This window comes from Dysidea avara, chromosome 11, assembly GCF_963678975.1.
Source record: "Dysidea avara chromosome 11, odDysAvar1.4, whole genome shotgun sequence".
Lineage (NCBI taxonomy): Eukaryota > Metazoa > Porifera > Demospongiae > Dictyoceratida > Dysideidae > Dysidea > Dysidea avara.
In genome coordinates this window covers 16,394,712-16,408,227 of record NC_089282.1, presented here as the reverse complement: position 1 = coordinate 16,408,227, position 13,516 = coordinate 16,394,712, and the positions used below count along the sequence as shown (strand labels likewise).

Genomic DNA, 13,516 nt, shown 5'->3' with positions numbered 1-13,516 from the left:
GCATTTTTACAATTTTGAAATTAATTTTGTATTATTTTGTAGGTGTTGTCCACAATTTTCAGCCTTTTTGCAAGCATACAAAAAGTATTCTTTTTCTAACCCCTTCTCCCAGCCCAAAGTGTACTGTATAAATGTCAACACATACTGTATGGATTTATTGTATAGCAGAACAAACACACGGATACCTTTTTAATATTGCATATTCTATGTAAATGTAGTGTTTGTTTTGTCTTTTAGGAATCTTATCATTTTGATGCTTTTAAGCTGATACCCTGAAGGAAACGTTCCTACACACACCGGGCATTAGTATTAACCTGATGCATGCTTGCAAATGTGTATATACACATCATGGAAACAACTTGTTCTTGAATGTGTTCATACAAAACCATCCCGCCACTGGCAGTAGCAACAGCAGTACTAGTTTGTTGGGAATTCACCGTAGCTTGAGGTGGACTGGAGTCAGGAGATGTGGGTACACTCTGCAGAGACAGGTTTTCTCAATGGGCAACCCACATCTACCTATGCAGTGACAACAAATTAGTACCCACATAATCCAGCCTCTCATACCCAATGGTATTCTAAACCCACAACAATACCTTCTGCAGGTAGAAAACAAAAGCAGCAAGCAGTATAGCTACTTACTATTTAATTATAATCATTTGTCAGTGTTAATTGCTAGACTAAGACTAGTAAGTGCTGATATATATAAGTATATACGTAAAGCCTGTAGTGTTATCATGCTGATAGTTGCTTGTAGTTTGAAACATGATTTAATGGGCTTTATCTTTGTCTTTCTTTCAATTTACAAAGCCTCATTTCATTGGTAGCCCTCCAGAGTTCACCAAAGCACAACATTTCCAGTCATGTTAGCTTGGGCCCATGCATTAACGGCATCAGCTCACATTAGTCCACTGTTTAAATGGACACTGAATTGCATTAATTAAGTAGCAGTAACAGTTTACTGGAGCCTTATGGACTGCATTCGGATTTCTTGCAAACACACGTGATTGGCATTTTAAAAGCAATTTTACCCCCTCCCCCTAATTTACAGTTTGCTCATGAAAGGGCTGAAAATTGTGGGCCACCCCTAACTTCATATTATTTCTATGAGAAACACATCCCAAAATGTGCTTGTGTGGTTTGTTTTACATTATAACTCAAACAGATATGGTGTCAATTACATTACTGAGGGTTTGCACCTTGATAGTTTACTGACACATGCGGGAAATCAATATTCTTCTAGTTTGCATAAGTGATTTAGCCAGTAGCTATGAAAACAAATTGCACTAATGCTGACTACTCTATTAGAGTATCGTGATTGCATGATTGTTGTGTATGTTTGGTATGTAGTTGACTATTTGTGTGGTACTCTAAGAGAGCACATATTTTGTCTGAGCACTTCTAATACAACACACATTAAATATTACAGAAGAGATTGTATATAAACTTTTGCCATTCTGTTGTTGATAACTAGAGCTTTCGGGTAGAAATTAAATGAGTCAAGCAGCTGACAATATAGTATCTAAATGGTAAAACTTTAGGTTTATATATGGTGAGGTTTCTGATTCGAACCCTAGACAATTTTTTTTGACATTTTTGTGCACGTTTTTTACTCCTTGGTGATTGCTCTATTAGAGCATCTCAATTGCTTTTGTTCTATATGTTTGAGTATCTCCTTAGTTAACTAATACTCTCAGTCATTTTAAATCACAAAAATTTAATTAAATATTGTGTGAGTTATAGCAATTTTTGTTAGTGGTGCAAAAAGAAAATTAGCAGATAAAGAAAAATAGTTATGAGGGAAAATTTGAAGGCGTGTATCTCAAAGATGGCTGGGCTGATTTAGCTCAAATTTGGTATAGAAGATATCCCAGCAAGTCTTGTATCAAGTTTAGTGCATTTATCAAAAGTGAACACATTTTTTGCTTAGCTGCTGCACTGTCTATCTATAACATGCCATGAATTCAATGTATATTGTGAAATTAAAAAATATATTTAGCATAGCTGCTAAGATGATTTCACTACTTTTAATGCTGTTTTTTAATGGCACCACACCTTTTCAACAGTTACACTGTTTTCGTCTTAAAAGTTATACTCCCTCATTGGTGAATTTGTAGAGCTTTCAATCCACTGCTTCTAAACTGTTGTAACATGTGTACTATGATCCTATAAACTTAAAATTAATTTAAAAATGAAGTAGGGATCCAAGTGATAAAAAAGTAGCGAAACAATTATGAGATGAATGGCAGTATTACGGCATAGCTAGGTGGGAAAATCCCTACATTGGCATGTTAGGCCACATAAGCTTAATTATTAGTTTTTAATCCTCCTGTACTCAAATATATAGCAGTGCAGAAGGGCGGATTTTTATTATATATTTTTACTAACTAAATAGTTGAATTAGCTAGCTAAATGACTCAAAATGCAGTTTTCTTAGACTGCTCTATCAAGGTACTAACTATAAAAGGTGCTAATTGGCCTCTAGAGCTGGGCCTTATACCAGTATTGTTAGTAATCTGCGATATTTAAGTCATACCGGTTTTGATACTGCCTGTTTTTTTAAAATACCATCATACCGTCTGGGCACTATGGCCTCCCTGTGGTCTTGTATTTAGAAGGTAACCAGACATGTGACAATGTTTGTAGGTAGGTGCTGATGTATAGTCAGCTAACCAAACTCCAAACTATGTAAACAAGTTTGTTTATGGTAATTTGTATACCGGAGGTTTGCTGAGCTACCATTGATATTTGGTGCTTTTGTTGAGGTAAATGGCAGTTACTTTAATACCAATGGCTTTTACATTAATACCGTAATATTTAGTAATACTGTGATACTTTTTATTGAAGGTATACTTTCAATACTGCCTAGCACTATTGGCCTCCTTTATCCACCAGTGGTGCAAAAAATCCTTGATGAGGTAACAAAAACAGTGATGCGGGCGGGGATGAGAAACTAATAATTAAGTTTATGTGGCCTTATAACAATTATTTTGTTCAATGCTAAAGTAGAGATTTTCCCACTGAGCTATGTTGTAATACCATTATTCATCTTTTCTTTTATCACTTGGATCCCTACTTCATTGTTTGTTTAGTTTTTTTGTTGCAGCATACAGTTTTACATGTGTGTTTATTCTGTTAGGGTGACTGCTGTAATAGAGTATCTCGAGTCAGCATCCCACCTACCTAGGGATATAGTCACTATTTCTTATTTCACTATGCTATCATTATAATACAGCTAGGGTGTGGTCATTGTGTTTAACTAAGTAGAGGTGTGGTCTTCAAGCTTGATTGTTATTTCAAAACTCACTGGCATCTACTGGGCGTCCAGTACCTTTACAGTAGTGTAAGTGCGGAAATAACTTTGTGGAATCTAAAAGTGTATTGATACGGAAAATTAACTCCTTGATATGGTTTTGTCAAATGGAGAAGACAATGACCAGATTGATTGAAGATAAAAGATAAGGTGCAGAGGGCACGCACTCTTCAGATTCCCAAAAGACACATGCCACTGGTGAGTAATGTAGCAATTCTTACTATTGTGAACAAAATGACTGATTATATGAGCTAATATTATTCCATAAGGGTGAGTTCCATCTTAAAATATACAACACAGTAAATATTGCTAATCTATTGATATTTGGTTGAAGGAATTGTCTTTAGGTCTGGTTTTTAGATGCTTCAGTAACTGTACATGCACATTATTATGAAAGAGGCCACTGACCCGAAATGTGCAAACAGTAACATTCCTTTATAGCCTGTAATATAATATATCTCTTTGTTATAGTAGTACCTTATATCACCTCAACAATTGTCTACAATGGTTATCGTTAACTATTAAGAGATATACAATGACATCATGTGGCCTGTAATTTTGGGTATAATGTATTTCGTGGACTGGACTTGCGGACTAGACTCACAGACTGAACTGGGAAACAGCTTTTAACCAGTAATCCAGGAATTATCGATCTCTTGCAACACTGGAGACACCACTATTAAGCTGCAACTGCTGGTACTGCTCTTCCTTACAAGTGATGACACTAGTACATGCACTAATTAATTAGAATACACTTACGATACACGTTGATAAAATGTGATGGAGGCTATTGTTGTAGCATAGAAGATACTTGTAAATGGTAGTGTGTTGCTTGCAAATACAAACAAATGGTATCTAAATCAAACAGCCAAGGATATTTAAGTTGTTGGTGCAAAAATATGTAATATAAAAATTGATGGCCAAGAAATAGTAAATATTTTCTTATCAGAACATGAATAAAGTATAGGAAGGATTTGGAAGCAGACACACAAACTGACTGGCTCATACAAGCCTATAAACATGGATTTTCCAATATAGCTTACAGTACAGCGTCCCATAAACAACACTAAGCACAAAAACATCTTGCACAAGCCTTTGAACATGATTATGAAGTGCACTTGAGCTAATATCAAGCCCCTACACTTAGAACTACTGTAGTATTTAATTAATGTCAATGATAATCTAATTTATCACTATTAACGATGTAAATAAGGTTTAAATCATCCCATATAATAAACAACCTAGCACAAATTCTATTGTAGCACAGCCAGGCAATGAATTACCATATAGTATGACTAAAGCCTGCCCATCACCACGTATCACCTGTTAGACCGAGAAGCAGCCACAAAACTAAACACAGATCCAAGTAACAGCATCTCTTTAACATGTCTTGAATTTACTGTATCTTGGTTTGTTTACAATCGTAATGTGAAGAGTGTATTTTAATTGAGCACAAAAGAAACAAATTGAAGACCAGTTATAAGTGCAGAGTTTAATATCGAGCTTCGAGATGGTGTTCAGAACTTTATTCTCTGTCATTGTAGTGTTTGACATTTTTTCTAAGCAGATAATTGTGGTAAATAGACATTTTAAGGCAAATTTTCCAGTCTGTTTATGAGTCAGTTTTCCAGACCATTCCATCTTTTAGTCTTGTCACCACTTTTGATAACACTAGCTATTATAGTATTAAAGGCCACTCCCTTTTTCTTAAATTGCCAATTTGATTTGGTGTGTCACTAAATGATTTAGGTTGTTGGCTGTTGGTTAATTATGGTATCATCCAATCTAAGATCTGCAAGTGCTATATGTTTTATTACTTTGCAGATTCGTGACAAGCTCCCTTACTTGAAGGCCATAGTTCAGTACAAAGGAGAACTCAACAAGGACTATCCTGATACCTACACTGTATGATGTTGTATTGTTGTATGTACAATGGTAGTCTATAGGTTAGTAATAGTGTGTGATTGAGTATTTATGTGTCTCCTTGTAGTGGGCAAAATTTCTGGAACTGGGCAAGAGCGTGGAAGATTCTGTGGTTGATAATATCATCAAAGAACAAAAGCCAGGCCAGTGTGCTGTGTTGATATATACTGTGAGTGGTGTCCTAGTGACACATTTCTGTTGCATGTGTTGGTGTAATAGTCTTCAGTTTTAGTATTTGTACCTGCCATATGTGCAGGACAACTTTAGATTCCACATTAAGAATCAATGCATTGGGAACCAAGAATTATACATCATCCTTTTAAGCTATATGTAACATGTCACTTTTAAAGTACATAAGCCTTATTCACTGCACAAAAATTTGTTTCCTCAATGTTTCTATACTGAGAACTAAATGAAATCTTAAGGAAATTAAGATGTTTTACACTAAAAAAATGTCAGAATTTATGCTGAAAGGAATTTAGCATGTTTCTTTATAAAAAGTACCAAAACGTACATTAATTATGACAATTCCTTATGCAATTGTATTTATATTCATAGGCGGATCTGAGGGAGCTAAAAATGGCTGTATTCGTGGCTCTTTTTGCCCCTTTGGACTTACAGGACATATACTCTAATAAAACAGTCAGCAGCCAGGCATGCAAATATTCAGTAATAGTAGCTATTCTAACAAACTGTTGAAATCAATCTCACATTCAATCCTTCAGAGGGAAAACTTTCTGGGTAACATAAATTTTAGTTGACAGCTTACTATAAGTATCGAGATCGAGATACCCTAATAGAGCAGTCACCAAACAACGCTTAAATAAAAGTGACTGGATCTGCAAGAACCCCACATTTTAGAACATTTTTGAATCTGTTTTATTACATTTTCTTTATCTGACTAGCCAAAGGAATGGTCAACCAAACTTTCAGCTCTAGAAGCTGTGAACTTTCACATTTACAGTGCTACAAAGTGGTAACAACAGAAAGATCTATTTGTACAGTGACAGTATTGAAAATAAACTATGGGTGCTTAAATAAATAGTCATAACTCAGAAGTGCAGTCCTGTACCAAGATGCAATGTATGTCATTTAATCACTTGTCTAATGTTAGACAGACAAATGCTCATATCTTCTATCTCTTTAAGAGCATTGATTCAAAAAAGATTTCTTACTTTAAGAAACATGATGCCACCAAGGTTTATACTGTTAGCACCATTTCTTCATTGCAGAACAAAAGCTCAAGAAATTCATGGAATTTTTTATATTTCATAAATGTTTTACACATTGTGTTTATTGCATTCTATTAGGCTTGTGCTAATAAGTGGGATTCTTGCAGATCCAGTCACAAATATAATTATAATATTGTGATAAACTGCTGAAATCACTTCCAGATACAATCCCAAAGAGTTTTATTTTAAAACATTTTCTGGGGGCATTCTCCATGTTTACATTTTCTTTAAATATCAAGTAAGCATTAACATCATTGCAGCCATTTCTTTGTTGACTTTTCACAACTTTTTTTCCCAGGCTATTGAAGGCTGCACCCTTTTTTTCATAGCTGGGTTGTTTTTGTGTGGATAGTCACAGTCAAGATCAAACACATTTTCAGAGCAGCCCCAAACAATTCTAACAATTTTAATGGAATTTTAAAAGTAGTATACTTCTCCTGACTAACTAATCAAGTAACTGATGCGTTCAGCCAAGCATAACTCATCTACTGGTAAACTATGGGCTCCATTGATTAGGCCAGAGATGTGCCTCTTACCTACTGCAAAAGCTACGTTAGATGCATCATGGAGGTGATTATACTAGTCTTTTGTGTCCCATTGTCTTCTCCACTACTGGGAGGTGATGATTTGTGGTTAGCATGTAATGGCCTCCTTGTGCTGACTACTACATTTATATAACAGAAACTGTCCATAATTTCTGTAGTAACTAAACTGATTGCAAAGAGGTGTTTCATTATTCTTCATTTGTTGTGACATGTAATGGGTAGAACATAGCTGAAAATGAGCACTCTGCTTTCAGTAATGGTTGTTCCTCCAGATGCAAAATTTGTTAATGATATGTCTGGTGCCATTCTTTCTTATGAGGTAGTATGCATGAGCACAAGTCACATTTGTGTTGCAAAACAGTATGACAAACAAGCACAAGGAGAAATTAACAAGGCTAGTCACCTACACGTGCAGCTATATAGTGGACATCTAGTCCGTACTTCAGTTATAGCTAGAAGACTGAAGTAGGGATTAAATAACCACTATATAGTTGCATTTGTAGGCTACTTCCCTTGTTTCAGCACTTCTTTAATTTATTCGACACCTACTCAAATTTATTTTTCCATATTAAATATGATGGTATATATATATATATATATATAGGCAGGTGTCACTATTATCTTTTACAGTCAGGAACTACTGCTAATCCTAAAGGAGTAATGTTAAGTCATGACAATGTAAGCTGACAAATTTGTGTGAAGCTTAATCATGTTGAGTTTCTGTATAGCTCACATGGACTACAAAAGCTCTGTTGGACACAATTGGTTCTGATAAAGCTGAAGAAGTTACCAAGTGTACTATTAGCTACCTGCCATCAACTCACATATCTGGAATGGTAAGTGGATATTTCCTGTACTCTAATATTGCCGGTGGATGTGAAAAAATAGTAATACATACATCATGCTGTATATCTTGCTTGTATTTGTTGCAGGGGGGGATTTGTGAAGTTTCCAGAAACTGGTCAAGCATATTTAGGCAATTAAAAATTGATTTTGCATTGATTTGCAACAGTGTTGAAACCAGGCCGGGTCATCCGGGTCAACCTGGTCACATTTTGTCCGGGTCATCCTGGTTTACAGATTATCTGGGTGTGACCCGGATTGGATCATGTGAGAAACAAAATTATTAGTGGAAACTTATTGATGTTAGTCACACAGCTTTTTCATGAGCCATGCCCACTTATCATGCTGCAAGCATATGTTCAGCCATGCCCATTTATTAGTAACTGCAGTCTGTAGCATGAAACCATGTCCAAGCTTATGTGGAGCCACACCCACTAATTGATTGTTGTACGAGTTGTATATAGTCTAGTCTTGCAGCAGGATAAGTACTTTGTGAGCCACACCCACTTTAATATATTGGGAAGGTGTAATACTAGGTATGCTGTCTGTAGCTATGTGGAACCAAACCCACTGACTGGGTTTAAATTATAAACTTACCGGTTTCGTTATCACATAACTACTGTTTACTCAATACGTTAATCGAACGTTAAAAACGTAGTCTCGCTTGCTTGAGACTAGCCAAAACATAGCTCTTGGTGCATGCCTCGGCTTTAATTAATCAGGGTCACATCCGGATCAAATCCAGGTCAATGGGTCATCCGGGTCAAATCCAGGTCAATGGGTCATCCGGGTCAGCAGTAGTGACCCGGTTTCAATGCTGATTTGCAAGGTTAATATTGAAATATCCTAATAGGACACTGATACGGTACAGCTCAACTATAACTTCATCATATCATGCATTAACTAGCATGACTCCATGCCACGTTTGTATGTGGCTCACGTCTGTGTACTCACCTCACTTCTAATGGAAGGGTCACATGGAAGCACACGTGTGGTCTCATTAGAGCGGAAGGTCTAATGGAAACACGCAATATTCATTATTGTCGTGGAATATACAGTGGAAAACCGTGCAATGAAATGTAACATAACGTGTACCGCAATTAGCTAGTACTCGTTGTAAGTACATGCATGTCAATAAACATATTGTCCTCTACAGCGACATCAAACACTCACCATCAGTATACGTATTTGGGAACCACTATTCATGTGATTGCCTAAATAAAACCACAATCACAATGTGACAGTCACCTTCAGACTTGCTACACTCAACAGGCCTAGACGTACAGGGTTTATACCACCCAGCAGTACCTTGATATGTGCGATAGCTACCTGAGATGAATTTGTTTACGGATATGATGGCTCGATAATGATGCTGACTATATCCGAAGTTATTGAATTCAGATTTTACATAGTGCAATGGATGCCTGATACTTCTTGAACATGACCCTGTAACAAAACATTCAAGTAAGTACGAGAAATATAATATATACAGCTGTACGTGTATAGCTATAGTAGGGATGACTCATGAAATAAATCACGCAAATGTCTCAGCTGTGGATGGCATGTTGCGAGTTGATAGTATACAATTTAATATCATTGATGTTTATGTGAGATATAGGGAAATTATATTTTAATGAGTAGTTAGCTGCAGTTCCACACAAAATCACATGTGCTATAATGCATGGGGTACCATGCATGTGTGAAGTTATAGTTGAGTTGTACCGTAGAACTGTCACATTTTATATATTTTTTAAAAATGTCAGTTTTGAAGACTTTTTAGTGAAAATTGTTACCAGATTCAATCTCAAAATACACAATTTCAAAAATTTGCTAGGGAAGTCTCCCCCTTTCCTCCCCTGTACATACAATAAAAAAATTTGGAAACTTGTCACCAACATTCCTGAAGCTGGCAGGACACCTTATAATTGTGTCAGTGCATACCCCACTTACTAATTTGAAATACCAGAGTACGCATAAATTATATTGTTGTATTAGTGATATACATCAAGCTAGGAGTTTAGCTAGCCCACCAAATAAAAGATATGATTAATGGATTTTATACTTACATTTTATTTTATGGTTAGGAAAGCATATATATATACATATCTATGGTTTGAGACATGTGACACTAATGTGTGTCATGCCTATTTTCAAGCTAATAGCCTGCGCCCTGGACATCAGTATGATTGATCACCCACATGAGCGTAGGATAATAGCCCACAATACACCAGGTGACCAATGATCCCAGCCAGTAAAGTCCACCCACTAGATTCATTTTATATACATACCTTATGATGGGTGGCAGCAGATAACGTTGCTCCTATGGATATATGGAATGTTTACTAAGTCGCACAATCGATAGTCCATCAGAGATGGTCTATGAACAATTCTACTATGCTAAACTATGGCAAATTATATGTGAGTAAGTTTGTGCTTATGGTATGTTAGTGTTTGCATGTTAATTATGAGGCATGCTATGTATATCATATGAACCATGGTTACTTTGGTGTACTGCACTTATATACTCCCCTACTCCTCAGCCATGCAATACACCTCATAGTCATGTTTTATATAGTACATATACTTGCCTGATTCCAAGTAGATACATAAAACCTATGGTTTGAGGTCTATGTGCATAATATTATAAAACCAGTGACTCAGGGGCATCAGAGTAAAAGTGAAAGTGGTAAGGTTCAGCATGCCCTAGGAAAATTTTAATATTATACATATTGAGATGCTATTTGGAGGCACTCTTTAGGCTGTAGTACTGTGTGTAAGGTGCTAGCTAGTTTGTTAGTTAGCTAGTTACTATACCTGACAGATGTTCAATAATAAAATTAAACTGGAGACTGACCAAAAACCACCTATATTATTCTGTTTAATTATTAAACCTTATCATTTGAGTTTATTAATGAAGAGATAAACTGTAAGGAATGTTTCCAAAGCAGCTACAAAGAGAAACAAGGTCAAAACTAGTATCTAATCCAAAACAGCCAAGCTGTAAAAAAAGTGTGCGGCCCTCAGAAAGGCTATAGTGAAAAAAGATGTGAAATCCAAGGTGGCGGCCAAGAAATGGCTGTGATGGTAGGTTAATGGTAAAAATTTTAATAACGACAATTCAGGTGAATTTTTGTGCCGCTTCACAAAATTTACCTGAATTGTCATTATTAAAATTTTTACCATTAACCTACCATCACAGCCATTTCTTGGCCGCCACCTTGGATTTCACATCTTTTTTCACCATAGCCTTTCTGAGGGCCGCACACTTTTTTTACAGCTTGGCTGTTTTGGATTAGATTTCATTTCTTTTTGTATTTGTATACCAGCTTTGGGACTTTTTTAACCTACATTTTTTTTCTTTACTACAGGAAGAAGAAAAGATGAAGTAGATGTACTTTAAATATTTTATCAGAAAATGTACAAATTATATATACTGTATAATACATATTTGACCGCATTTGCGAAAAGGAATCTTCCACACACATCCAATTTGCCAACTTTGACAATTGATAACGTCGGATTGGAAAGAGCTATTGCCTTGATATTTGGGCAGTGGTGAGCACCACTATAGCTGAATACATGGTTAAATTTTCAGGTTAATATGTTACTTGAACACTGAGTTATGGTCTCCAACGTTTACGGAATTGGATGTGTGTGGAAGACCCCTTTTTGCAAATCCGGTCACATATATTGATTACAGAAATCTCCATGGTGGTTTCTTTGTAACTGGACACTTTACAAGGTGACTTCTTCTAATTGCTCTCTCTACAGGGTGAATTGTTTGTAGCTGAACGATCTACAAGGTAACTTCTTCTAGCTGATCTCTCTACAGGGTGATGTGTTTGTAGCTGAATTTTGTATAGGTGATTTGTTTGCAGCTGAGCTCTTTACAGAATGGTTTCTTGGTAGCTGAACTCTCTAAAAGGTAACTTCTTCTAACTGATCTTTCTACAGGGCAATTTGTTTCTGGCAGAATTTTCTACAGGGTGATTTCTTTGCAGCTGAACTCTCTACATGGTGGTTTCTTTGTAGCTGAACTCTCTACAAGGTAATTTCTTCTAGCTGATCTCTCTACAGGGAGATTTGTTCGTAGTTGAATTCTGTACAGGTGATTTGTTTGCAGCTGAGCTCTTTACAAAATGGTTTCTTTGTAGCTGAACTTTCTCCAAGGTAACTTCTTCTAACTGATCTTTCTACAGGGTGATTTGTTTGTAACTGAACTATCTACAAGGTAATTTCTTCTTGCTGATCTCTCTACAGGGTGATTTGTTTGTAGCTGAATTCTGTACAAGTGATTTGTTTGCAGCTGAGCTCTTTACAGAATGGTTTCTTTGTAGCTGAACTCTCTACAGGGTGATTTGTTTGTAGCTGAACTCTCTACAGGTGGTTTCTTTGTAGCTGAACTCTCTACAATGTGACTTCTTCTAGCTGAACTCTCTACAAGGTGACTTGTTTCTAGCTGATCTCTCTACAGGGTGACTTGTTTGTAGCTGAACTCTCTACAGGTGATTTGTTTGTAGCTGAACTCTCTACATGGTGGTTTCGTTGTAGCTGAACTCTCTACAAGGTAACTTATTCTAGCTGATCTTTTTACACTGCATATTTGTTTGTAGCTGAGTTCTCTACAGGGTGATTTGTTTGCAGCTGAACTCTCTACATGGAAGTTTCATTGCAGCTGAACTCTCTACAATGTGACTTCTTCTAGCTGAACTCTCTACAAGGTGACTTGTTTCTAGCTGATCTCTCTACAGGGTGACTTGTTTGTAGCTGAACTCTCTAAAAGGTGACTTCTTCTAGCTGAACTCTCTACAGGATGATTTGTTTGCAGCTGAACTCTCTATGTGGTAGTTTCTTTGTAGCTGAACTCTCTACAATGTGACTTCTTCTAGCTGAACTCTCTACAGGGTGACTTGTTTTTAGCTGATCTCTCTACAGGGTGACTTGTTTCTAGCTGAACTCTCTACAGGTGATTTGTTTGCAGCTGAACTCTCTACATGGTGGTTTCTTTGTAGCTGAACTCTCTACAAGGTAACTTCTTCTAGCTGATCTTTCTACAGGGTGATTTGTTTGTAGCTGAATTCTCTACAGGGTGATTTATTTGCAGCTTAACTCTCTACAAGGTGACTTCTTCTAGCTGAACTCTCTACAGAGTGATTGATTTTTTTTGCAGCTGAACTCTCTACATGGTGGTTTCTTTGTAACTGAACTCTCTACAGGGTGATTTGTTTGTAGCTGAACTCTCTACAGGGTGATCTGTTCATAGCTGAACTCCCTATAAGGTAACTTCTTCTAGCTGATCTCTCTACAGGGTGATTTGTTTGCAGCTGAACTCTACATGGTAGTTTCTTTGTAGCTCTACAATGTGACTTCTTCTAGCTGAACTCTCTATAAGGTGACTTGTTTCTAGCTGATCTCTCTACAGGGTGACTTGTTTCTAGCTGAACTCTCTACAGGTGATTTGTTTGCAGCTGAACTTTCTACATGGTTTATTTCTTTGTAACTGAACTCCCTGCAAGGTGACTTCTTCTAGCTGATCTCTCTACAGGGAGATTTATTTGTAGCTTAACTCTCTACAGGTGATTTGTTTGCAGCTGAACTCTCTACATGATGGTTTCTTTGTAGCTGAACTCTCTACAAGGTAATTTCTTCTAGCTGATCTC

General features: G+C 36.6%; 1 protein-coding gene across 1 annotated transcript in view; it reads left to right on the top strand.

Annotated features, from left to right (window-relative positions):
- Positions 1-13,516, top strand: part of LOC136238972 (long-chain-fatty-acid--CoA ligase ACSBG2-like) — a 55,683-nt gene that overhangs the window by 4,082 nt on the left and 38,085 nt on the right. The window contains exons 5-8 of the mRNA XM_066029694.1: positions 5,138-5,218; positions 5,304-5,405; positions 7,644-7,691; positions 7,742-7,849. Of these exons, the coding sequence (XP_065885766.1) occupies positions 5,138-5,218; positions 5,304-5,405; positions 7,644-7,691; positions 7,742-7,849 (339 nt within the window). The remainder of the gene's footprint in view (positions 1-5,137; positions 5,219-5,303; positions 5,406-7,643; positions 7,692-7,741; positions 7,850-13,516) is intronic.